This window comes from Phascolarctos cinereus, unplaced genomic scaffold (assembly GCF_003287225.1).
Source record: "Phascolarctos cinereus isolate Bilbo 61053 unplaced genomic scaffold, phaCin_HiC Scaffold_4;HRSCAF=312, whole genome shotgun sequence".
In the NCBI taxonomy this organism is placed as follows: domain Eukaryota; kingdom Metazoa; phylum Chordata; class Mammalia; order Diprotodontia; family Phascolarctidae; genus Phascolarctos; species Phascolarctos cinereus.
In genome coordinates this window covers 358391554-358418664 of record NW_027555847.1, presented here as the reverse complement: position 1 = coordinate 358418664, position 27111 = coordinate 358391554, and the positions used below count along the sequence as shown (strand labels likewise).

At 41.1% G+C, this 27111-nt stretch overlaps 2 protein-coding genes across 2 annotated transcripts in view; one reads left to right on the top strand and one right to left on the bottom strand.

Moving 5' to 3' along the window:
• The first annotated feature begins 13443 nt into the window (after nt 1–13443).
• On the top strand, nt 13444–16908 carry RXFP3 (relaxin family peptide receptor 3). Its single transcript, XM_020995420.2, has one exon. It carries the CDS (start codon nt 14254–14256, stop codon nt 15655–15657), a length of 1404 nt encoding a protein of 467 aa, XP_020851079.1. The 5' UTR covers nt 13444–14253; the 3' UTR covers nt 15658–16908.
• An 8015-nt stretch (nt 16909–24923) lies between these two features.
• SLC45A2 (solute carrier family 45 member 2) overlaps nt 24924–27111 on the bottom strand; it is a 61448-nt gene continuing 59260 nt past the window's right edge. The window contains 1 exon segment of the mRNA XM_020995462.1: nt 24924–25171. Within this exon segment, the coding sequence (XP_020851121.1) occupies nt 24950–25171 (222 nt within the window). The 3' untranslated portion in view covers nt 24924–24949.

Below are 27111 nucleotides of genomic sequence, written 5' to 3'. Positions count from 1 at the left end.
TTTGCCTTAATCCCCTGGAGGAGGAAATGGCAAACTGCTCTAGTATCTTTGCCAAGAAATCCCCACAGACAGCATTAGAGTTCTGTGGACTGTGGGGTCAAGAAGAGTTGGATGCAATTGAATGACTGAACAACAACAAACAACAAATGTGCCAATGCCTATGCCAAGCACTCGGCATCTATTATCTCAACTGATCTTTACAACAACTGAGGGAGGCAGGCGCTTAAGAAATGCTTGTTTCCTTCCTCCTCATCCCCACAGGCAGAATGGCATAGTGAATGGAGAGCCATATGATGGGTGTTTGAGTTGTTACCCTGATAATTAATCATTGAACCTTTCAGGGGCCAAGGCAATTCTAAATGACAAGATGGTTGTGGATCAGTGTTAGCGCAGGAAGTTTCTTCACTTTCCCATTCTCAGTGCTAAGGAAATCACACTCCCAGTCCAAACATCTCAAAAAATGGTTTTGGATAATTTAAAATTAATTCAATAGCATAATTTATTTTTAGATAAATTCTTATATTTAATTCTAGTGTTTTATTATTACTGGTTTCTTTTGCCCCCTTTATCTTTACCCTACTCCAGGAGCAGAGCAAGATGGTGGAGTAAAAGCAGTGACTTGCTTGAACTCTCTCCCAAACTCCTCCAAATACCTGTAAAAAATGGATCTAAACAAATTGTAGAGCAGGAGAACCCACAGAAAGACAGAGTGAAATAAATTTTCAGCCAAGACAACCTGGATGGTTGATCAGAAAGGTATATTGTGCTGGGCAGGGAGAGGAACACAGTTCAGTGTAGGTGGGCAGGCAAAACAGGCCTCAGCAAACCTGGAGCAGCCCTCAGAGGACTGAATCACGGGCAGCTGTGGCGGTTTCCAGACCTCTTAACCCACGAACACCAAAGACAACTTAGAAGGTCAGTAGGAAAAGTCTTTGACTGTAATGAGAGAGAAGTGCAGTTCCAGCTCCAGTCCCCGTGCATGGCTGCAGGGTGGTGGCTGCTTCCAGAGATTCTGGCCCACAGACTGAGGGGGAATTGAGTGACTGATCAGAGGGGGATTGCAGAGATCTCTTTGCTGATTCAGGATTCTCTTGGTTTGCTCATGCTTGGATCTGGGTCACAGTTCTGGGTGGTGGTCCTGGGGCAAGGAGGAGTACTGCAGCGGTGGAGTTTGTAGTGGTGGTGAAGAGGAAAAGGTCTTCATAATTCCAAGATAGAAAAGCGTGCTTGTGGTCACTAATAGACCAGAGCACAGGCCAGGAAAGGAGTTAACACCTTGCCCCTAATCATACCACCTTGGAAGAAGTGAAAATTTACATGTCCCTAGAAGTATCTCTGAAAACAGCTGCACAAAACCCCCAAAGCTTGGGACAGTACATTCTCCACACTGGAAGCAGACCCCCTACTTTAACAAAGAGTTTATAACTCAAGTAATTAGTTGGGATCATCAACAAACAAAGGTGCAAAAAAAAAAGTAAGACCATAGAATCTTTCTTTGGTAACAAAGAAGATCAAAACATACAACCAGAAGAAAACAATAGAGTCAAAGCTCCTACATCCAAAGCCTCCAAGAAAAATACAAATTGGTCCCAGGCCATGGAAGAGATCAAAAAGGATTTTGAGAAGCAAGTAAGAGAAGTAGAAGAATAACTGGGAAGAGGAAAGAGAGTGATGCAACAAAATCATGAAAAACTAGTCAATGGCTTGCTAAAGGAGACCCAAAAAGCTACCTAAGAAAATAACACCTTAAAAAACAGCCTAACCCAAACGGCAAAAGAGGTCCAAAAAGCCAATGAGGAGAAGAGTGTCTTAAAAAGCAAAATTGTCCAGATGGAAAAGGAAGTCCAAGAGCTCACTGAAGGAAATACTTCCTTAAAAATTAGAATGGAGCAATTGGAAGCTAGTGACTTTATGAGAAATCAAGACAACGTAAAACAAAACCAAAAGAATGAAAAAAATAGAAGACAATGTGATATATCTTATTGGAAAAACTGACCTGGAAAATAGATCCAGGACAGATAATTTAAAAATTATTGGACTATCTGAAAGCCATGATCAGAAAAAGGGCCTAGACATCATCTTTCAGGAAATTATCAGGGAAAACTGCCCTGATATTTTAGAACCAGAGGGAAAAATAGAAATTGAAAGAATCTGCCAATCACCTCCTGAAAGAGATTCCCCAAAGGAAAACTCATAGGAACATTGTAGCCAAATTCCAGAGTTCCCAGGTCAAGGAGAAAATATTCCAAGCAGCCAGAAAGAAACAATTCAAGTATTGTGGAAACACAATCAGGATAATACAAGATTTAGCAGCTTCTACATTAAGGAACTGGAGGACTTGGAATATGATATTCCAGAGGGCAAAGGAGATAGCATTACAACCAAGAATCCCCTACTCAGCAAAACTGAGTATAATACTTCAGGGTGGGGAAATTGACATTCAGTGAAATAGAGGACTTCCAAGCATTCTTGATGAAAGGACCAGAGCTGAATAGTAAATTTGACTTTCAAATACAAGACTTAAGTGAAACATGAATAGGTAAACAGGAAAGAGAAATCATAAGAGACTTATTAAGATTGAACTGTTTACATTCCTGCATGGAAAGATGATATTTGTAACTCATGAGAACTTTGTCAGTATTAGGGTAGTTGGATGGAAAAATTATATGTAGGTAGATAGATAAATAGATAGATAGATAGATAGATAGATAGATAGATAGATAGATAGATAGATAGATAAGATAGTTAGATAGAGGGCACAGGGTGAGTTGAAGATGAAGGGGTGATATCTGAAGAATAAAATTAAGGGGTGAGAGAGGATTATACTGGGAGAAGGACAAAGGGAGAGGTAGAATGGGGTAAATTATGTCACATAAAACAGACAAGAAAAAGATTTTACAGTGGAGGGGAAATGGGGGAAGGTGAGAGGGAATGAGTGAATCTTATTCTCATTGGATTTGGCTTAAGGAGGGAATAACATACACACTCAATTGGGTATGGAAATCTATCTTACCCTACAGGAAAATAGAGGGGCAAGGGAACAAGAGAGCAGGGTGATGATAGAAGGGAGGGCAGATTGGGGGAGGGGGCAATCAGAAGCAAACATTTCTGAGGAGAGACAGGGTCAGAAGAGAGAATAGAATAAATGGGGGCTGGGACTGGATTAAGGGAAATATACTTAGTTTTTCACAATATGACTATTTTGGAAGTGTTTTGCATGACTACCCATGCATAACCTATATTGAGTTGCTTGCCTTCTCAATGACTGTGGGTGAGGAGAGAAGAAGGGAAAAAATTTGGAACCCAAAGTTTTAAAAACAAATGTTAAAAAAATTGTTTTCACAATTCACAACGGGAAACAAGATATCCAGGAAATGTGATATAGAAATCTATCCTGCCCTACAGGAAAAATAGAAGGGGATAAGAGAAGGAGGGGAGAGATAGAAGGGAGGGCAGATTAGGAGAAGGGGTATTCAGAATGCATGCCATCTTGGGGTGGGGGGAGGGACGTGACGAGGAGAAAATTTGGAACTCAAAATCTTGTGGAAGTGAATGTTGAAAACTAAAAGTAAATAAACTATTCTTTACCCTACTCCACTTCTAAAAGTTGGGATTATTGTTTTAAAAAAAAAAACCTAGTCATTGATGGCATGGCTCCTTTTTAAAAAAAATTGACCATAATAGCATGAATTTATACAGCGCCGTTTTAACAAACCTCCCTCAGTCAGTCTAATGGCATTAAATGTGAGAGCCCAAATTATTCCCACAGATTATTTACTCCATCCTTGTGTTTTTATTCCATGGTGACCAGTCAATCAGAGCCTGCAACAGAACAGAATCAAGTTAATTATATGTTACCTCTGTTAAAAATTCATAGAATAATCAAACTGGAAGGCATGTCATGTGTGTTTCATTCAATGGTTATTCAAACTTCAATAATTTTAAAGCCTTTGATTTCATTGGATTGATGACTCCTTCCACCAACTTTGATCACACCATACTCTCCATGCCTTAGCATAGAGTTTTCATGAATTGCTATTCTGAAATAAAATATAATTGCCTGGTAGTCTAACACTCAGGTGATGGGCTTTTATGAATATAACTAGGTTGGTCCTCAGTTGAAAAACCATGGAGTGTGTCTTGTGCCATACTTGCTAATCCATAGTAATAATCAAACATGCCACTGATACTCAAATATTCAAGGTGATCTGTGCATTCATTACTTAAACATCCCTTCAACAATGTAGATCATAACCCATCTAGGCTGGCCCATCATATGCAACTGTCATCCATGTTCATTCATATGTTTACCAAAATGGGTGGGAGGTAGAAGGAAGCCACCCGACATGCTGAGGGCCTATTTCTTTTTAAGACTCAGAGCAAATCAAAAGAAGCTTCCTTACTCCCTAGTTATGGGAGACTCCCATAACTGTGTATTTGTCTTGTATAGAGTTTACTTACTAGTGAATATGCCAAATAGGAGGTAAGCTCATTGAAAGTAGGGTCTGCTTCACTTCTGCATTTCTACCCTCAGCATCTGGAACAATACCTGGTACAAAGTAGGAACTTAATAAATTCTTGTTGATTGCTTGATGGACTAACTAGTGTTGCCTTTGATCATCTCTCTTGACTTGGCAATTAAGTCAAGAGTTTACTTACTGAAGTACTGGGGCTCTTTTGGTTTCCTTTTTATGAAACATTATTTATGTCCATTAAACAACTGAATAAAATTGAAATACCACACCTAAGATTGGAAGGGAGTAAACAACTAGAAAATAAATCTTTGCAGCTAGTTTCTCTGATGAGGGTCTCATTTCCAAGATACATAAGGAATTTTTTAAGATTAAAAGCCATTCCACAACTGATATAGTCAAAGGATATGAAGAGACATTTTTCAAAGGAAAAAATCCAAGACATCAATAATAATATAAAAAATTTTCCAAATCATTAATAATTAGAGAAAAATAAATTAGAGCAGCTCCGGGGTTCCACCTTAATTACATCTGTTTGGAAAAATTGACATAAGAGGAAAATGACAAATGTTAAAGGAGCTTCAGTAAAAAAAAAAAAGTGTGTTAATATGTGATTGATTTAGCTATGAATTGGTCTAGCCATTCAAGAAAGCAATATAGAACTAGACCCAAAACCCAATTAAACAGTGTACATAATTTTATTCAGTGATGCCACTACTATACCCATACTCTAAAGAAGTCAAAGAAACAGGTAAATAATATATGCATTATTTGTATATATGTATAAAAATATTTACAGAAGTTTTTCTTGTGGTGGCAAAGAACTGGAAGGGAAGGAGCTGTTTGCCAATTAGGAAATGACTAAACAAATTATAGTATATGAATGTAATAAAAATGATAAAAGGGAAAGCTTCAAGGAATCCTGGAAAAAATTATATGAACTAATATGCAGTAAAATGAGCAGAACCAGGAGAATAATTATGCAATAACAAGATTGTACAGATAAACAACTTTGAAAGACTTAAGAAATCTGATCAATGCAGTGATACCTATGACTTTAGCAGCCTAATGATTTCTAAGAATCTACCCATCTCCTGACAGAAGAGTTATGGACTCAAGATGCATTTTTAGACATTGCCAATGTTGGAATTTGTTGAGGTTTTTTTCATTTTCTTTTGTTTTTCATAAATAGAGTGCTAGGCCTGCAGTCGGGAAGACCTGAGTTCAAATCTGACCTCATTAGACACTTATTAGCTGTGTGACTTTGGTCAAGTCACTTAACTTCTGTTTATCTCAGTTTCCTCTTCTGTAACATGGAGATAATAATAGCACCTACCTTGCAGTGTTGTTATGAGGATAAAATTAGATAATATTTGGAAAGCTTTTAGCACTGAGCCTGGCACATAGCTTGTTGTCATTCAGTTGTTTCTGTCATGGCTCATTCTTTGTGACCCTATTTGGGGTTTTCTTGGCAAAGGATACTAGAGTGGTTTGCCATTTCCTTCTCCAGCTCATTTTACAGATGAGGAACTAAGGCAAACAGGGTTACTTGCCCAGGGTCACATAGCTAGTATTTGTCTGAGACCAGATTTAACCTCAGCAAGATGAATCTTCTTGACTTTAGGCCTGGCACTCTATCCACTGTGCCACCTACTTGCCCTTCTGGCATATAATATGTGCTATATAATGTTAGTTATTATTGTTTTAGTTATGAGAGTTTTCTTTTTCTTTCTTTTTTTTCCAGATCTGGGAAAGGTGGAAGGGAGAAAAAGCAAATGCTTCTTAATAGGAAAAAAAAAATAATTTAAAAAAATAAATGAAGATAAGGATCCAGGGATTCATGTAGAGAAAAGTATGGAACTGAACTGGCTTACCATAAGTTTCAGACTATGAAGAAAGAAAAATTACACCAGAGAAGTGCTTATGTACTTTGAGAAGAGGGAGAGATGAAAGTTGTAGGCATAATGAAGAATAGGCTATGAAGAGCAAAGCAGAGGAAGAGAAGGAGGACAAGAGAGTATGATAAGAAAGAGGAATTTCAGAGTTACGTATTATGAAGGTGACACATTTATATGTGAGCATGAGATCTTAAGTCCCATTCCTTACATCTTCACTCCACCTTAGCCATCTGGGTGGTAATATTAAATTCCCCTTGGCTGGCTAAGTAGGAATGAAGATGTAGGGCATGGAACTTAAGGTAGTTTGGAGACCAGAGGTTTGAGGTGACATCAAAGTATACATTGAAGTCTCCAAGTATGAGAGCAGGTGTTAATTTGGAGGAGAAGACTGAACTAAATCCTGAAATCTTTGAGAAAAAAGGGAGAATTAACTTCAGGCCAGGAGATTATAGGAACAAGATATCAACTGGAGGATATGGACAAATTAAGCAAATTTCAAAGGAAGGAAGGTTCTAGAATGCTAGCAGTTGAAAGAAGACATGGAAGTGGTAGTAGGAAACAAAGAATATGATGGTTTCCCCTACTGCAGTAGTCCCATGTTCAAGGATGAGATAAAGAGCATTTCCTAGATATAATAGCCAGAGATGAGAAAAGGAAAGTGGCAAATGCTAGAGGAGATGTGGAAAAAATTGGGAAACTGATACACTGTTGGTTGAGTTGTGAACTAGTCCAACCATTCGGAAGAGCAATTTAGAATTATGCCCCAAGGACTATAAAATTGTGCCTATTTGGCCCAGAAATATTACTACTAAATCTGTATTCCAAAGAGATTAAAAGGGGTGATGGGAAGACCCCTTTGTACAAAATATTTATAGCAGCTCTTTTTGTGGTGGCAAAGAATTGGATGCCCATCAATTGGGAATGGCTGAACAAGCTGTGGTATATGATTGTGCTATGAGAATACTATTGTGCTATAAGAAATAGCAAGCAGGATGCATTCAGAAAAACTTGGGAAAACTCATATGAACTGATTCAAAGTGAAGTGAACATAACCAGGGGAGCATTGTACATAGTAACAGTAATATTATAAAAGTGATCAACTGTAAAAGACTCAGCTACTCTGATCAAGACAGTGATCCAAGACAATTCCAAAGAACCCATGATAAAAATAAATGCTATCTACCTCCAGAAGAAGAACGAATGAACTCTGAATACAGACTGAAGCATGCTTTTATTGACTTTCTTTGTTTTTTATTGTTTTATTTTGCTAGTGTTCTCTTTTGCAACATGCCTAATATGGAAGTATGTTTTTCACGACTTCTCATGTATAATCAAAATCAACATGCTTGTCTTTTTTCAAGGGGAGGGAAGGGACAGGAAGGAGGAAAATAATTTTGAACTCACATTTTTTTAAAAATGCTAAAAATTATTTTACATTAAATTGAGAAATAGTTAACAAAATAAGTAAAAATAATTTTAAGTGATTCATACCTGGAAAGAAATGTGACTCCTGAGTGTTTGAGAGACCTGTGAGCATGAAAAAATGTGTAGATATGTGGAAATTTTGGAGAGAGAAGTGGTAGAGTGGGAGTCAAAGAGACAGAGGAAAGGCAATACTGAAAGCTTTGAATGAATGTGGTGGTGCGTGAAGCTCTTCCCAAAGCTACAAACATGTAGGAGAGTCAATCTGTCCCACCCCCAACATGTCACTTCATTCCCAGTGCTTATTCACCAGAGACTGGTAAGAACAGACTCCCTCAGTAAAATTGTTCTCTCTCAGTTGAGCTGGGAATTTATCTTGCTTCTACAGAGCTCATTTACTCTCACATACTCTTTTGTTTAATCTATATAACTCCCAATTTTGATTTACTGTTTGAATCAATGAATCAGTTTGCTTACTATCTTAGATTGTTTTTGTGTACCAGTCATTTGGTGGGAGAGAACTAAGTTGATGAGAGCAAACTCTTGCCTTTCCCTTTAGAGTGACTTGTGAAAGTGGCTTTTATTCTGAACTCCTAAAAGAAAGCACCAAACTTCTAGACTAAAAATAGTTGATGCATAGTAGATAGATATAATTCTAGCCCAATGCCCTTCTTGAAGATAAGAGAGTTAAGGTGTGAGCCCCCAGCCATGGTATTTCTTTTGCTTCCCATAAAGAAAGAAATGGCATTCTCCTTTGAAGATAGGATGGGTCAGATCCTAGATCAAATAACTATCTATCCTTGCCACATGTGGACTAGTTGTAAATGTATTAGCTAGATAGCTATGTATATTACATATACATACACATATGTACATATACACATATGTGTGTGTATACACATGTTTTATACACACACACACACACACACACATATGGAACCTGAGGCTCAGAGAAGTTATAATTTGCCAAGATCACACACTAGAAAGGATGTCTTCTACTCTTTGTAAAATGCAAAAAAAGCACATATCCAATCCAGAGAAAGTCTCCTCTCATGCTTTCTTACAGTTTATCCCTTCACCTTTCTACTTCTACCTTAGAAGCTAAAGATCTTGCCATTTAAGTCCTTCTTACATGCCTTAGAATGAGTGCTAGGCCTGTCTGCCCTACAAGTACACAAAGATGTCAGCTTCCTGTAAGATAACAGTTCCTTTCACAAAAATATTTCATAGATTTTCATCCTGCAACCTGATCATTAAAGTTACATTCTTTTAGGTTTTAAACGTTTTTCTTAGACTTAAAGGGATCCAGATGATCAGCAAAAATAACTTCCTCATTTTAAAGATAAATGAACTGAAGACTGGAGAGGTGACATGACCAGCCCAAGGTAAAATAACTAGTTAATAGTAAAACTACAACGCAGAACTCTTGACTTAGTGCACTCTACTACCTTCTTTTTGCTCTTCACAATCCCCTAGTTAAAATTAGAAGACACTTGGAAGAATCATGCCATACTTTGATTGTCATCTTTGCCATCTTATCTGATGGCTAAAAACAAGATAGGTTTCTGAGGTTGGAGGACTGCACTAAGAAACATTGCTAATGATGAAGGAAGAGAGCATTAAGGATCCACTTGTCTGTTTCACATTCAGGCTTAAGGTCTCTAATCATCAGGTACTGCAAAAGTTCAGGTGGTCTCAACTTCTCTGGACAGGCTTCTGCCCCAGGTGTGAAGCATAACATATAAGCCCAACTCTCTTCCACTCTCTGAAGAAATGTGTTCATTCAGTCACCTAAGAAAAATTTAGCAGCAGCTTCTTAAACCTTATTAGCTGTTCTCCAGGATGTTAGATTTGATGAGTAACAACATGATAAGGCTTATATTTTATTGTCAAAATCTTAAATTGCACAATTGCCCCAAGGTGCTAAAATCAGATCATGAAGTGAGAGCTAGCAAATGAAATGATGTGCTGCCTTCAGGTATCTTCCTAACTAAGAGGGTTTTCAACAGTGGTAACGGGCTTTGCATGGATCAATCCACACTTAACTCGCCCTGCTCTCCTTAATGCCAGGAATCTCTATTCAGGGGATGACAGGGTGGTGGCCACCAAATAGAAAAAGGGAGTTGACCCACATGGGGATCAGACCCATGACCTCAACTTTGTTAATTCATTTAGCCTTGGGAGGCTCTCTTTACCTTTGTTTCCTTTACCACAAGAAATGGAACAAAATATTTGCCCACTAACATATATCAGGGTAAAAAATTATATAGATATGTTACCTTGGGTAAGTCTTTTGCTCCTTCTATGAGCCTAAGATTCTTCATCTGTAAAATGTAAAAAGTGAATTGAATTAACTAAAGTCTCATCTAATTATATGATCCTAGAATGTCCTATTCCCCCTTCCAGTCTTAAGGTATATATAATTTACTCTCTCCCTTTACCCCTCCCCCAACAGTATAAATCTGAAAGTCTTCTCAGATTCTTGGGAGCTCCAGTGACGTAGCTATATGAAGCTAAGGTGTTCTGTCCATTGCTCTCAAATCACATGGATGATATAGACCCTATTCATGTTCACACTTTCTGGTCCCTTTCTGCTTAACTTATTAACAAAAGCATTCTCGCTGAGCATTAAAAGAGAGCAGTTATTTCCTATATTCCTCATATAATAAGAAGAGTTATTAAGCTGATTAGGCTGCTTATGAAACAGAAATAGGAGGAAGGAATGCAGTTTCCTCATTCCATCAAGACAATGTAATGATCAAATATGGACCAAATATTTAGAGACAAATAAAACTGAAGGGAAGAAAAGGAATGAGAGGTAAAGGCTGGCTGTTAACTTAAACTTGAAATGTAAAATGGAGAAGGGGAAGAGGATTTTCCAGGAAAACCCCAAGTTTCCAAACCTTTGTATGTCACATTTTTCTAGGAAAAGAAAGGAGTGCCAACCAGAGGATCCCTTGGGATCCCTGACCCAAGAAATAAGGTAAAAGTAAATATCTAAAAGTTAATATCTAATATATTTTACTGGGCCCAAAAGTGTCCAGGCCAACTCTGAAGGCTGGGATTCAATCTTGCCCCTGTCAGATTTAGAACCTGTCATGACTTTTATTTTTTTTCCCTGAAACATTAGAGCCCTCTAGCGGTCAATGTGCTCTCCAACTAACAAATGCACTCTCAACTTACCACTTTAAATTTTCCAATTTTTTCCTTTGCAATCCTAATTTTTTATCTACTTTATGTTTCAGGTGCCAAAGATAAGGTTGCTACTGAATGTGCTTATTTTTTAGACCTTCACTCTATTTCTTCCTATTCAAAGTTAATACTTTCTACCTCATCTCTATTCACTTCATCAAAACTGAATGAAGTCTGAGACTTATAATCACTCAACCTCAAAAGTAAGAGGGGTAGAGAGGTAATGTGTGAAAATGATTTCTTTTTGCTGAGTGAAATGAGCAGAACCAAGAGAACATTGTACTCTATAGCAGCCATGTTGTGCAATGACTAATATTGATAAACCTAACCTTTCCCAGCAATACAATGATCTAAGACATCTCCAGAGGCCTAGTGATGGAAAATGCTATCCACATCCAAAGAAAGAACTATGAAAATTGAATTGCCATTTTTTCTCTTCTGTTGATTTTTGTTTCTGCTTTCTGATAGTTTGTCCTATTGGTTTTAATTTTTACATACAACACCACTAATGTGAAAATAGGAATGTAAATGTATAGCCTATATCAGATTGTGTGCTGTCTTGGGGAGAGTGGTGAGGAGGAAGGGGGAGAAAAATTTTAAACTCAAAAGCATATAGAAGTGATTATTGATATATCAAAATAAATTAATAAAATTTTTAAAAAAATATTTCTTCTGATTGCTCATTTCCAGTGGATAGGGGAGGCCTGGGAATAAGCATGAACTGGGAGCAGTGCCAACAAAAGGTACAGTTTATACTAAAGTTTGAATTGCAATGGCATCATTGAAAGAGCATGAAATGTGAATGGTCGGGGGACCTGAGCTCATGTCCCAGTTCTGCAACTAGCTATTTGACCTTGAATAAATTACAGGATCCTAGCTCTAGAATAAAAAGGGACCTTAGAGGCCACCCAGTCCAACCTCATCATTTGTTGTTGTTGTTAGTTTGTTTTATTGATTGATTGATTGATTGATTGATTTTTGGTGAGGCAATTGGAGTTAAATGACTTGCCCAGGGTCACACAGCTAGTAAGTGTCAAATGTCTGATCTGAGACCAGATTTAAACTCAGGTCCTCCTGACTCCAGAACTGATGCTCTACCCACTGTGCCATTTAGCTGCCCCTACAAACCTCATCATTTTACAGATGAGGAAACTAAGGTTCAGTAAGGTTAAATGACTTATCTAAGGTCACACCAGACAAAATAGGAGAAATGAAATTTGAACCCAAGTGTTCTGATTCCAAAGCCAGAACTCCTTCCACTGTAACAGGGTGTTCTCTTAACTAAACTCCAATGTCCTCATCTCTAAAGAGGGACAATTACACTTGTACTATCTGCCTCATAGGGCTATTTTGGTGATCAGATAAAATAATGCCTGTAAAGTGTTTTGTAAATCACACATATTACATAAATGTGGGTTATCAGTCAACATATGTTTCAAGTAATTTTCAATAATAATAAAGCATCTCACACTTAGAGAAATATAGTGATTTAAATAGGAATTTTAAATAGAATTGAGAATATTTTATTTTGCAGGCAAGAGGGGGAAAGAACAAAGGAAGGTAAGAAGGAAGGAAGGAAGGAAGGAAGGAAGGAAGGAAGGAAGGAAGGAAGGAAGGAAGGAAGGAAGGAAGAAGGAAGAAGGAAGGAAGGAAGAATTTTGTAAAATTCCTTTAATACCAGTCTCCCCCTGCTGGAGGAGCTTATGGCAATGACATTTTTGAAGGGATGAGTAAACCTACTAGGGACGGAGACCACTTGAATTTGCCTCCAATATTAGTATTAAGGAAGCAATTTGAACTCTTTCCCATTGATTCCAAGGTTTTGTCCTCTAAGGCCATGGCAACAGCAGGGAGAGAACTAGAATATCCATAAAAATGTGGAAAACCTTCAGTGACAGGGGCCTGGAAAATGACAGTAATGGAATAATTGGAAAAGCTCCATGAATCTGATATAAACTCCTTTTGAACTAATTGCAAAGCTTCACCTTTCAAAATCCAGGAACGATGTAGTAGAAATGTTCCTCTGTAAAGCATCTGATCTTGGACTCTATGAAGAGATGTATTCAGAGTTCTTCCTGTTATCTTAGCATAAGCAGGTAATTGTAGTTGTCTGATGAAACGACCATGTAATTAAAGAAAGAGAAATAAAGTTAATTTCTAAATCTCAGACGATTTTTATACCTTGGATAGAGGCTCAGCATATCCATTAGGGTCTGGGGTCAAAACTAGATTGAAGAGCGGAAAGAAATCATTCTTATACCTATAGTAAGGGGTTGGGGTGGGGAGGAGAAGAAGATTGAATTTGCAGGTTTTGCCTTAGTCCTTCTTTCTAATGATTTCTAAAATGAAGGACGGGGGAATTGGGTTGAAAAGAAAGGAAAATACAATTTTGACGGAATAGACAAACTGGAAAGTCAAAAATATCAAAAGTCAAATTTTAATTCCTCCAAAAAAAATTAAGGGTAAAGAGCCGAAGCTATACGTCCCTCCCAGCCCCCGATTTAATTGCAGGTACTTTGGGTGTGGAAGCTCCTGATTCAGAACCTCGGAAAGCTCCCCCTCCTGTGAGTGGTGAGTGCGCATGCTCTTCTGAGCCCGTCGCTGAGGCTGCGGTGGGTGCAAATATAACTCAGAAGAGAGCTGCTTGCTTACAACTCACTGGGAGTTAAGTGCAGTAGAGAGAGGGAGTGATTGAGAGAGAAGTGATCTTTCCGAACCGAATTCTCCGCCTTAGAGAACAATCCACGGGAAAACTTGTGGCAGTAAAGAACCAAGCAGGAAAAAGGTTTGTTTGGCTTTTTGTTTGTTTTATGTTTTGCTTTGTTTTGTTTAGAGAGTAGACAAACTGGAAATTACATGAGCATCCGAGCGGCAATCCAGAAATCTTTCTATACTTTCGCGGCAGCTGACGTTCGAACGAGGAGAGGAAAAGACAGACGGACGCTTCAGTTTGACAATCCCTAGCCAAACAGCCATTCAGCCCCATAGCTCTCCTCGGCTATCTCCCTGTTCCAGCTCGAGAGCTATTTATTCTTCCCGCGCCTGGACTCAGCGCCCAACAGTTTCGGGCAAGTCTATGCTGAGAAGCCCCCAAGGACCGTTTTTTGTGGTAATCACTTAGCCAATCACTTTGTGGTACTTGGTGGCTGCTGCTCTGAGAAAGTCCTGGTTGGAAGGGGAGCCCCAGAGGCAGTGCAAGGACTAAGTTGGACTTGCTCCAAGCCTAGTCTTTGGGTCATGGCCCGAACTGGATAGACACCACTGTCAACATGAAGGAGGCTGTCTTTTGGGGGTCCCTGCTGGAACTGGGAAACGCAAGTGGCAACGCTTCGCTAATGATGAGAGACCTGCTTCGAGGCCTGGAGCTGGAGAGACCAGACGGCATGGCAGGGCAGTTCCCGAGTTCAGGCATCCGCGGGAGTACTGGCACTGACGGCCCAGCTGGAGCGGTGGTGAGGATTCTCCTCAGTGTGGTATATTCAGTGGTGTGTGCCTTGGGGCTGGTGGGCAACCTTCTGGTCCTGTACCTGATGAAAAGCAAGCAGGGCTGGCGTAAGTCCTCCATAAACCTCTTTGTCACCAGCCTGGCCTTGACTGACTTCCAGTTCGTGCTTACCCTGCCCTTCTGGGCTGTGGAGAACGCACTAGACTTCACCTGGCCCTTCGGCAAGGCCATGTGCAAGATCATTGCTACTGTGACAGCCATGAATATGTACGCTAGTGTCTTCTTCCTCACGGCCATGAGTGTGGCGCGCTACCACTCCGTGGCCTCTGCTCTTAAGAGCCTCAGGCCCAGAGGACGGGGTAGGGGCGGTGGCTGGAGGCGAGTCCTGCGGGCGGGCAGAGGCTGTGGCTGGTGCTTTTCAGCCAAGGCGCTCTGCGTGTTGATCTGGGTCTTGGCGATGCTGGCCTCTTTGCCCCATGCCATCTTCTCCACCACTGCCACGGTGATGGATGAGGAGCTCTGCTTGGTACGCTTCCCGGACAAGCCGCAGATAGGGGACTCTCAGTTCTGGCTAGGGCTGTACCACACACAGAAGGTTCTGCTGGGCTTCGTGCTGCCCCTAGGGGTGATCAGCCTCTGCTACCTGCTACTGGTGCGCTACATCTCCGAACGTCCCGTCCGGGGAGGTGGAGGCGCGGGCGTTGAGCCTGGTGTTGCGAGTGCTTCTGGAAAAGTATGCAACAGCGCAGCTGGAGCCAGCGCCAAGAGGCGTTCTAAAGTTACCAAGTCGGTAACTATCGTCGTACTGTCGTTCTTCTTGTGTTGGCTGCCTAACCAGGCTCTGACTACCTGGGGTATCCTAATCAAGCTGAATGTGGTGCATTTCAGCCATGCGTACTTTCTGAGCCAGGTATACGTGTTCCCAGTGAGCGTGTGCCTGGCCCACTCTAACAGCTGCCTCAACCCCATTCTCTACTGTCTCATGCGCCGAGAGTTTCGCAAGGCTCTTAAGAGCCTGCTGTGGCGCATCGCCTCGCCCTCGCTCACTAGCATGCGCCCCTTCACCGCCACTACTAAACCTGAGCCAGAGGAACAGGCCCTGCAGACTCTGGCTCCCTTGCATGCTTCGGTGGAGCCCGATCTCCTCTACTGCCCACCTGGAGTCGTTGTCTACAACGGAGGGCGCTATGACCTGCTACCCACTAGTTCAGCGGAGCAACGCTGCTGAAGTAGGAAGACGCATCAAGACGGAAAGCGGAGGGCGGAGGGTCCGAGGTGTGGAGCGAAGTAGATGATTCCCCTCCCACCAGGGTGGGGAAGGGGGAGAGAGACCTACACAGGCAGAGACAGACACAGACACAGAGACAACAGATGTAGCACCGAAGAGGACCGGTAAGAGTAGGCATTGGGTGTAGGATGGAGGGTGAACCAAACTGGTAAGGTGGCTCTGAGGACCCTCCAGAGAATAAGGGGAGAGACATTGAGGAGGCAGGCTGCACAAATGAAAAAAGCAAACAAACAAAAAACCGCTAACGAGACCTAAAGTTAGGCCAAGTGGTAAATCGTGGTGCTGTTTGCCTTGTTCCTCACTTTGCTTGGGCGAGAGATCGCTCCAGATCTTAAACAAGTCCATTCTTGTTGAGACTAGGTTGTGGGCAGAGGGGAGGAGTGTCTAGACTCTGGAGAAGAGGGATGAGAAAGCTTTCTGGAGAAGGGGAACTGGCCAGAGTGGGGAGCGAAAGGTGCAAGAAATTCAATCTATTAAACCCATATAAGCTTTGAGCCCCTCAGAAGTGCTTCCACTTTTCCTTCTTAACTCCAAGGCTATACCTGCTCCCTGGGGCTAGGTGGGTAAAGGGCAGTCCTGCTGGCCTGGAGGCCTGCAGTCCTTCCTTCCCAGAAATAGCAGGTGTTCTAAGAGGAGAATAAGAACTCAGCGATTTCTCCTTGGTAGAGGAGATTCCCTTTCCTTTGGACCGGACAGACTTCACTATCTTTTCGGGAGGAACTGTCGCTTTTTGTAAAGCTGGGAATTCACAGCAGTCAAGAACAGCCCTGCATTATTTAGGACTCTAAAAGTCCTGGCCCGGGTTGACTCGTGAAGACATCCTCAGAAATTTCTCGCCATGTTCTTGCTAGGCAGGCACTCCTGGTAGACTCTGGGGACCCAGCCCCTAACCATGGGCTTCTACAATCTAAGAGGAAGTAAGACCGGCTGCTATCGCAGGACTTTTGGGAGCAGGGAGAGCGCTGAAGGGCCAGAACCTCCTCCTTTCTGCACTTGGACTTAACAGGGAGCCCTTAATCTCACCGACTCTTATTAAGACCTCCAGAGATACCTACCTGCCCTTTGCTTGTCAGAGGTGAAGGCCCTCTTTAAACGCAAAAAACTTAGAGTAAATGACATTGATTTTGTTTGGATTTTGGTGGAAGAGGGAATTGTTTGTATGTGTTTTTAAATAAATCGGTATCTAAATTATCTCTGGGCGGGGCCGCAGCATGTCTTAGAGAAGCTGGACATGAAGGGGAAAGACGAGTAAGCTTTTATTTTGGGATAGGACAAAAGAGAGAAAAGTTCTATCTGGAAGAACTCTGGATCCAGGGCGAGGGGAGGGGGAGGGGGGAGGGCCCCGCGAAGGGCGGCCGTGGTGGGAAGAGCAGCATCACGGGATAGGATGCTTGGAGCTCTGGCACGCGGTGAAATGCTGAACTGCAGGTGAGCGCTCCCCACCCCCAGCCTCATCACCTCTTCGCGCTATTCGAGCCCCCGAGTCTTATCATTTAAGGCCACTGAGTTGCAGGTGAGGCCACAGCCTTAGAAGAGAGTTCCCATTCTTTAAGCTCAGTGTAGAGACCCTTCCCTAGAAATTATGCTCCCCATGTTAGCCAAGAGAATGGGTTTCCCAAGGGAAACATTTAGCTCATTTTTAAATTTCATTTCTGATTAAAAAATAATAATAATAAATAAAAATAAAAATAACTTGCCCCCAGGATGAAGTACAAATCAGCTCTTTCCCTATACATCTAGGAAGCTACCCCTTGAGGTGCAGGTCCCAGAGGACAGAGCAGGGATTTTGTTAATAATAAATAGACTTCTCTACTGTGTTCAGATTTACAAAGTATTACAATCGCCCTGTGAGGTAAGAACTGCAATATTACCTTTATTTTAAAAACGTGAACTCTAAGACCTGATGATTTTCAAGTAGCTTGACCCAGATGCCTAGCAAGTAAGTAAAGCCAGTATTCAAATGCAAACATGACTCCTAAAAACCAGCCCCTTCCCTGCCAAACTGGATTACTTCTCTCGGATTGGTAAAGTACTGAAGATATACATTGTAATGATACGGTTGTCAAATATTGCTCTCCCTTGTGTTCCCTTTCTTTTCAAAACATCAAACCACTTTAAACACATCATATTTATTTTTACCTAGCCTTGCAGTAATGTTGTGCATATGTAAAAGTCCATTTCCAGCTACAGTTATTTAAGGAGTTAGAGACCATCCATTTGCTAGACCACTCTCAGGACATCAGCCTGCATCCCAAGTTTGATGAATAACTGCTGCTGATAATTTAACTTCAAATCTTTATCTTGCCTAAGTTCTGGTTAAATTATACTCTCCATTTTACTGCTTCCAGAATCCTCCCATTGATTGAAATGAATTGAGACAAGACATTGGGCAGATGTAACCTCCAGTTCTGACAGCTGTTTCAATATAATTCAGCGTAACCTGTGATTTCATCTCTGTAGGAAACTTTCCAGGAAGGAAATTCCTCTACCAATGCAAATCATCACCTACCTGCTCTGCAGTACATTGCCTTAGAGAGTAGCCTGGTGCAATCACTGAGAAGTGAAATGACCTTCTGGGGGAGAGGGAATCCCACAGACAGTATGTGGGGTTGGGGGGAAGGGCACTTGAACTCAAGTGTTCTAAGGACAGCTCGCTATTCAATTTTTCAGAAACTGGTATATGGCTACCCTGAAATGAAAGAGGTGACTGAATTCAATGCCTAGCTCTGGCTGTACCTGCCCTATTGTGTGCAAAGAACAGTGACCAGAATGGTAAAAGAACTGGAAACTATGCCACACAAGGGTCAGTTAAGGAAATGGATATGTTCAGCCCAGATCAGAGAAGTCTTAGTGGGGTTATGAGAAGTGTCTTCAAAATATCTGCATGGAGGTTATATGTGGAAGAGATATTTAACTTGTTATGTTTATCCCCAGTGAGCAGAACTTGAAACATGATAGACATCTCAGAGAGGCAGATGTCAATTCAGTAAAAGGAATGGACCCCCCAGTATAATTTCTCCTTAGCAAGAGGTTAAAACAAGATACTGAGCTATTCATTTTAAGTTTCTTTTGATAATTCTTAGAATGAATACTGCAGATAAGTAAATTACCCACCTTTAAGAATCTGTTCGTTGCTCCTCTGAGCCATAGGATTAGAAAGCGAAGCCAAATGACTTGCAGTGTAAGGGGTGAAAGGAAGGGAAAGTGGTGGAGTTTGCTTTCATCACAGACCTGATATCATGAGAAGTGTGGGATGCTGATTTGTTCTCCCCTCTAGCCCTCTATCTAAGGCAGAAAATATTGGGCGAAAGCTACCATCAAGTAATAACATCCTTCTGCTTACCTTGTGACCACTGGAAAAGTAGAAAAAGACCCCCCTTATTCTCTAAGAATCTTTTACATCTGACTTCTATCATTCTTGTCCTCCCTGCTCCTTACTCTTCCTTTTATAGAATGTTAGGGCTAGAGAGAACTTTAGGTATTGGTTGGTACAGTCATTCAGACTTAATAAGATTTTAAACAAAAGCATTTACTACATTACAATGAACTTTTACTAGTTACCTACTATGTGACAGGTACTGTGCTAAGTGCTATGGAAACAAATAAGAAAAAGACAGTCCCTGCCCTGGAGGAGATTTCAATCTAATGGGGGAAGAAAACACACAGAAAGAAGCTGAAAGGAGTATAGAGAAGGGAGGGTGCCCAGTACTCAAGCACGATGGTGGTGCCATTAAAACCAAGCAGTGCAGCTGGAGGGAAATGAGATGGCTGGGGAGTTTTACCGAGAGAGCATAACAAGAATAGTGATTACAAAAACATTTTTCTGTGGGGATGCTGGGCACAAACTGAAAATATAAAATGCTAAGTCACACGTACAAAAAACACATATGGCAAAGGAGTTACTCACTCCTGTATCCTGGAAGTCCTTTTCTCCCTTCATAGCATTCTTATGAAGTTTCCCTTAGGTGTAGGTCTCTAGTGGGCCCCTCTGGTTGGTGCCTTTGTAAAGTTCACAGCCTGCACTTCTCTCCAACGTGAAGGGGTCCCATTACCTGAAGCTGCCTTTCCTCAGGTGACTATCCTTCCTGCGTGACTGTATTGTCTCCTACTGAGCTGATCTTTCTGGTCCCATTGGATGCACTGTCCTTCCCAATGCATGATTTATACAATAAAACTTTGATTCTAATAGGTCTGACCCTACCTTCAACACAGGGAGAGGCTATTTTTCTTCCACACAAGAAATCCAGGAAAGAAAATCTCCTGAAGATATTACCCAGTATGTGACCCAACTCCCCACTTGCAAGCACATGGTATTACAGAAGAAGTTTTCTTGAAAGGCAAAGGAAGACACATTAGAAAGCCTCAAAGCAGCAACTATCTCCCCAAAGGTCAAAGTAAAATTCTTAGCCACTTAAAATTCTCTTATGTGAGCACTTCTAATACACTGCTGTTCCCAGCTACTCCTAGCCCATAGCTTAATGTTCTTTATTGCCCTCTTCTGATGGTTACAGGAGTCATTCTCTCTCACTCAGCCTCGGCTCCTGTAAGTTCCCTATTGTTTCCAAGAGATGGCCCAGCTTTGGTTCATTTGCTTTCTATGGCTTTTGTCTTGGTGAGACCAAAAATACCCTCTGTCATGGCAAAACTCTCTTCTTGGTTGTTCTTGGTTGAAATCTTCACCATCAAAGGAAAAACCTCAACAATGCTTACTTTGTCTATGTTTTATATTTACTGATGTGATAGGCAAGGAAAGTGGTGTCCCCAGTGAGTGGAATGGTTGAGACCTCAGGGTGTAATGAGAGAGGGCTGAGCCCCAGACATGATCTGACAGCTTTTATATATTCTCAAGACTAATGGGAAGGGGGAGTGGTTCTGATTTAGCATCGACCTATGAAGTGTTGCAGGTCAGGATGGAATTGCTTCTACAAGCAAAAGATACAAGCTCTAAAACACTATTGGAGTATAAACAGTGGTGAATGCTAGCCTCAGTGCTAAAAAGAATATTTAACAGTATCTGCAGCCACCCCTGATTTCTTCTTTGCTTTCTATGGGTGGAGAGATTGTAAGCTATTATATGATCTGTTGATTACTTAGCCAATTTAGCAGGGCATAGCATACTCTTTGGTCCCACTTTAGCTACCTGTGAATACTGTCCCCACTCCTCACTGCTCTAGTGCTCTTGGCCAGGCTTTGATCAAGTTGCCTCCCAGTTCAAAGGAAGTCTAGAAGGTCTAGTCTAAAATATATTTGAAATGACTAAAAATATAAATATCTCCTTAACTCACTGGGTCCCACTTCCCATAGACTACCCCCTCAGTCACTAGCCCCCCTCAAAAAAACTCATAGGATTCTATAATTCCCCATTAATTGCTATCTGATTTGTTAACACATTGAATTAACTTAAAAAGCTAAAATAAACAATAAATCAAAACTTTAAATATCAGGCTGCAATATTTACCCAAGGTGCAAGAAGCAGTATCTCCTTAGCAAAGATGTCCCAAGGAATTGGGCCAGCTTTCTCAGTGGACAATTTTATTTCATTTCTTTAAGTGTCCAGGGAGTTGAGTACCCATTAGAAGGAACACCACCTCATTTCTGGACATATGGGCCACACTTGGACAGTTTCCTCTTCATTCATTCATTTATTCATGTGACAAGCATGTATTAAGTGCCAGACATTGTGTTAAATGCTGAGGACTCAAAGACAAAAAGGAAATTGTCCCTTTCTTCAAGGAACTGAGATTCTATTTGGGGGAAACATGTACACAAATAAGTAAATATAATGTGGGAGTGGCACCTAAATATGGGAGGATTTCAGAGAAGAACCCAGCAGAAAGGAGGAGGAAGCATGAACAGGGAATGAGCAGCACGCTGGACAGAAAGAGACAGGCCACAAAAACCAAGAGTTTTCTAGGTTACTATAGGCAGCCTCTCAACAGGCTGGTGTATATATGTATATATATATATATATATATATATATATATATATATATATATATATATATACCCATATAGAGCCATAGGGCAACTAGAGCAATTAACACAACTAACTCTTCATCTCCCACCCCTCTCCTTGACTTTCAAAGTCTAAAGTATTGGTCTCTGGACTGAATTGTCTCTGCTGTCACAGAGGAGTTGGTGTTGCCAGAAGACAGACTTCTGTCCTGCACATTTTTCTTGTGTTCAAGATTATTACAAGGCTTGGAGTCAGGAAGACCTGGGATTGAATCTTGCCTCCTCTGACACTTTACTAACTGTATAACCATCAGCAAGTCACTTAACTTCTCACAGTCTCAGTTTCCTCATTTGCTAAATGGAGATATTTGCTGATTTCCATCCCAAGATTTCCATAGGACTCAGATAAGATAATGTATGTAAAGTACTTCGCAATCCTTTAAAGACATTTATAAATGACAGAGAGAGAGACAGAGAGACAGAGACAGAGAGGCAGAGAAAGAGAGAGGGGCAAAGAGAAAGGGGGAGGGCAGAGAGACAGAGAGAGAGAGAGAGACAGACAGACAGACAGAAAAGAGAGCACATAAATGTGGCTGGGGTACTATATAAGTACATGTGAAGGAAGACATATTTAAGATCCTCTTGCTTTCCTGAGCTATCCACCTCTATCAGATCATATAACAACCAATTAAGACCATGGCAGGCTGGATCTATACTGATTGATATCTCAGCCAGTCAGTGACATTGGTAGAAAGAGGAGGCACAGCATCTTTCCTTTATAGGTGCCATAACTATTATGGCATTGTGAAATCCCATTAGATGCCTAGCATATGCTATGAAGAAGAGCACAAAAACAGAAATAGGTAGTGGCCTAGAAGAGTTAGAGGCTTTATTGTGAGCGACGGTGTGAGAATTGTAGCATTCTCACATTCACTAATTCATCCAAAGCATTAAAGTTACACAGCTTCTGCCCCAGAATAAAGGAGGCTACATTTTGGTAAATCAGAAATGGCAACATCTTCTCTGGTGCACCACTGGACCATTTGAAATGATATGGAAGGCAAAGTAGACAATCTTTGCATGAAATATAAGAACATAAGCATTAGATATAAGCACTGAAGGTGCTTCAGTCTTTAAAACCTTATGGCCCCAATCTATCCTCAATAATTTGTAATTTAGAATAGTCATATATTGGAGAGAGCAAGAGAGGGAAGAATGTTAGTTCCTCCTCTTCTCACTGGGAGTTAGACCATGGTCCCCATTTCTACCCGCAAACTCGCTATGGCTATATAATTTAAGTTCAGTGCCTAGAGCCTAAAGAAGAAGGGGGTTATTCTGGCCTTGTGCTTTGCCCATCTATGATTCTGGATTTTGAGCAGAGACAGAAAAAAAGAGAAATATTACAAAGAGAAAAAGAAAAGATTTTGAGGGATAGTTAAGAAGGAGACTCAAAGATTCCTCAGGAATGAGGAATTGGATTGCAAGTCTCCAAAAACCTTTTGCCCTTTCCACCTCTCTGTATCCCTTTATCTTTTTCCCTTCCAATTCCTCCATCAACTACCTACTCCTCCCCAAACCTAGAAAATAGTCAGATCCTTCTTTGTCACAAGATACCAACACTTACTATAGCAACACTTGAACGTAATATCTAGTTAAAACAGGAAACTACCCTTTTCCCAAAGTCCCCTATAAGCTGCCAGCTAGGTAGAGCAGTGGATAGAGTGCTGGGCCTAGAGTCAGGGAAACTTCAAATTTGTCCTCAGACACTTACTGGCTGTGTGACCTTGGGCAAGTCACTTAACCTCTGTTTGCCTCTTGTTTCCTCAAATGTAAAATGGGAATGATAATAGCACCCACTTCTCAGGGTCATTGGGTAAAAATCAAACAAGATAATATTTATAAAGTGCTTAGCACATAGTAGGCACTATATAAATGTTTATTCCCTTCCCCTTCCACCTATAAGCTGCAACCAGGTGAGGTCCTTCCAACCTCCCCAGTGGACCTCCCCATCAGCATAGATTCTTTACCTATAATGGCTGGTGTCCCAGGGTCTCTGTCTTCCCACCACTTGATGGTATTTTAGGATTTCTCCCCTAAGAGGACATTGTGTTTCAGGGTTACTATCTCTCCCCAACTTAATTTGTCTTAAGAAGTTGGTTCAAGGGTACATTTTGTGCTATTTGTCCTGGGTGACTTGTGTGAAGCTTGCCCCAGGTGCCAAAATTTCTAGTGATGGCTCTGCCAAATAACCTGTGAATGGTTATATAGTAGCCAAGATTTTTCCCCAGAATTTAAAAATGAACAAACAAAAAACCAGACATCTCAGCATCAATGGCATCTAAGTGACCTTAATTTCCTGGACATTTACCCAAACCCACACCCAGAAAAAGGCCTAGTTAGATTTTCTAACATAATGGCAATACTAACTCTTTACATTTATAGTGTGGTGAATGGTTATAAAATAACATATACATTCAGTAACATTTAATATCCCAACCAAAGGAGACTAGGGAGTCAAGGGAGAAAGAGAATGAGACAATGGTGAGATGTTCCTAGACAATTGAGGGGGGGAAATAAAGGCAATTAGTTCCATAGTGCCTGGGCTCTTATCTTCTACAAGAATTATGTCTGACAGGAAGACAGAGCTACAGAAAAAGCTGTGTGGGCATATGCATACACACCACATTTCACAGAGAACATACGGAAATTTAATTTTTTAAAGTGAATATGTGTTCAGTATTCAACCATGAAGTACATTATTTGTATTCATTTAACTAAAAAAAAACCTAAAACATGAATAAATTTAATTTTTAAAAATTACCAACTAACCTCTACTTTAAAATACAAACCTAAAAACAGGAGATGAAAAATGTTCGTTTTGTGGAGACATTTAGGCACATCCATATAGTCCAGTATGTGACTCCTTCCCCGACATGCCCATGCTTTCATAGCTACAAAGGTCAGAAACCCCGCAGTTACTTTTTCCACCAAAAGATAGCCCTTTCATGCTATCTCTTGAGCAAGTGGTGTCTCAGTTAATACTGATTATTTTCCAGAGACCTGTTGAGAACTGATGCATGAACAGGCCATTTATGCCTCTTTCTTATCTTCCCTTCTAGATTGTAATCTCATTAAGGGAAAGGACTGTGTCTTCTTTCTTTTTTTGTTCCCCTGAAAGAAAACACAAGTCTTCTTTAGGCAGAGCAGCAAAACACAAAGAACCAGAAAAATGAGATTGCCTGTTAAACTGATCCAATTCCATTGTCTCTTTATTATTCTATCCCACATATCTAACAAAGAGAGCCGTGAAGCAGCTGCCGAATAAGGCCACAGCTGAAGCCACCATCATCACCACAACCACACTCCCAGCAGAGATGACCAGGAACCCCAGGCCTGCTCCAACCAGGATCTGAGCCAGCTGCACCATGCAGGTCAGGGCCGCACAGTCGATTCCCTTCCCTCTGCCATCACTGGAGGCCATCCCTGTGTCCTGTTGCCTCTGTAACAAGAACACAAGAACAAGACTCCATCACATCAGGAGTGTGTGGGGGGGTGGGGGGGTGTATGAGAGAGAGAAGAGAGAGAGAGAGAGAGAGGAGAGAGAGAGAGAGGAGAGACAGAGAGAGGGAGAGACAGAGAGAGAGGAGGGAGGAAGAGAGAGAGAAGAGAGGAGAGAAAGAAGAGAGAAGAGAAAGAACAGGGAAGAGAGAGGAGAGAGAAGAGAGAAAGAAAGAAGAGGGAGAGGAGACAGGAGAGAGAGAGAAAGAGAGAGGAGAGGGGAAGAGAGAGAGAAGAGAGAAGAGAGAGAGGAGAGAAGAGAGAGGAGAGAGACAAGAGAGAGAGAGAAGAGGGAAAGAGAAGAGAGAAAGAGAGAGGGAGAGAGGGAGGAGAGGGAGAGAGAGAGAGAGAAGGAGAGAGAAGAGAGAGAGAGAGAGAAGAGAGAGAGAGAGAGAGAGAGAGAGAGAGAGAGAGAGAGTGGCAACTGGCAGCAGGGCCCTCCAGAGATAAAAGTCGTTGCCTGCATGGTACCATTTGAGGACTTCTGAGAAGAATCTCCCTGATTAAAAAGTATCTCTCCTACAAGTTTGCCAAACTGGCTGACATTTCACAATATCAATTCATTATCACTTGTACCTTTCATTTCACAACATTAAAGTATTGGGTCTTTAAAAATATTAATACTCCTAGGAAAGGTCACACTTCACCACAGGCAGATGTAGGAAAACTTTTTCCATCATTTCCTTCCTCCTGCCTCCTCCCCAAAAACTAGCACAAAAACAAATCATTCATAGACAAACACATAAGTGAAAAGTAAAAATTTACCTGTGTCAATTGAGAATGGGTAGCCGATAGAAAAGCTATTCAAATGATTTGCCAAATAAAATGGAGTCACGCAGTGTCTGCTTTTAAAACTAGGGATCCAAAGATCCATAGGATCAAAGACCTAAAGCTGGAAAAGACTTTAAAGGCCACCTATTCGGACTCCCTCATTTGACAGGGAAAGCCCAGATGAGGTGAGTGATTTGTCCAGTCACTCAGGCTCTAGGCAACACAGCCAAGACTCAGATTCAGAGAGCCTGACCTCAGAGCTGGCATACTGTATTCCTCGGAAGTTCTGAGCTTTAACATTTAGTGTGAGAGGTCACTGAATAAAACCTGTTGTTGTTATTGTCTTCCTTAACAGCCAGTTTCAACAAAATTGTTTGGCTTGACCGAAGAGTCAAGCCAATTTAGCCCTCAAGTTAACTCGAAACCCTGTTTGGTCTTTTTCCGAGACAACTTTTTCATCCCAAAATCACAGCTTGTCATCAGCTTCAAGTTCTTCACAGGGAACTGCTTAATAATGATAACAGTCATTATAATGATAATAGTAATCCGTTACATTTTTGCAATGCTTTCCATATGACAAAACACTTTCATGTATATTCTGTTATCCTCACAAAAATCCCATAAGGAAGGGAGAGAAGATGTCTCCATATTAAAGTTGACAATATTGGGAGTTAGAGAAGGCTTAGTGACTTGCCCAAAATCCCACAACGCACTGTTCTTTTTCTTACACAATTCAGTGCCAGTGTATCTGTAATGGCTAAATTTCCCAATAAGCCTCAAAAGATTTTGATAGGAGTAAGCAGAACAAAGGCCTTTTAGGGGAAGTCCATCCCGCTCACTCAGAGGCAGCTGGTACAGTGGATCAGAGCACCACACCCAGAGTCAGGAAGACCTGAGTTCAAATCCAGCCTCAGACAGTTACTGGCTGTGTGGTCCTGGGCAAGCTACTTAACCTCAGTTTCCTCGACTGTATCATGAGGATAATAATAGCATTTATCTCCCAGGTTGTTGTGCAGATCAAATGAGATAATATTTGAAAACAGTGCTTAGTACAGTGCCTGGCACATAGTAGGTGCTACATAAATGCTTATTCCTTTCCCTCTTCCTCCT

What these genes read in the sequence shown, in the direction of transcription:
- RXFP3 (XM_020995420.2), top strand. Translation starts at nt 14,254, where the DNA reads ATGAAGGAGGCTGTCTTTTGGGGGTCCCTGCTGGAACTGGGAAACGCA.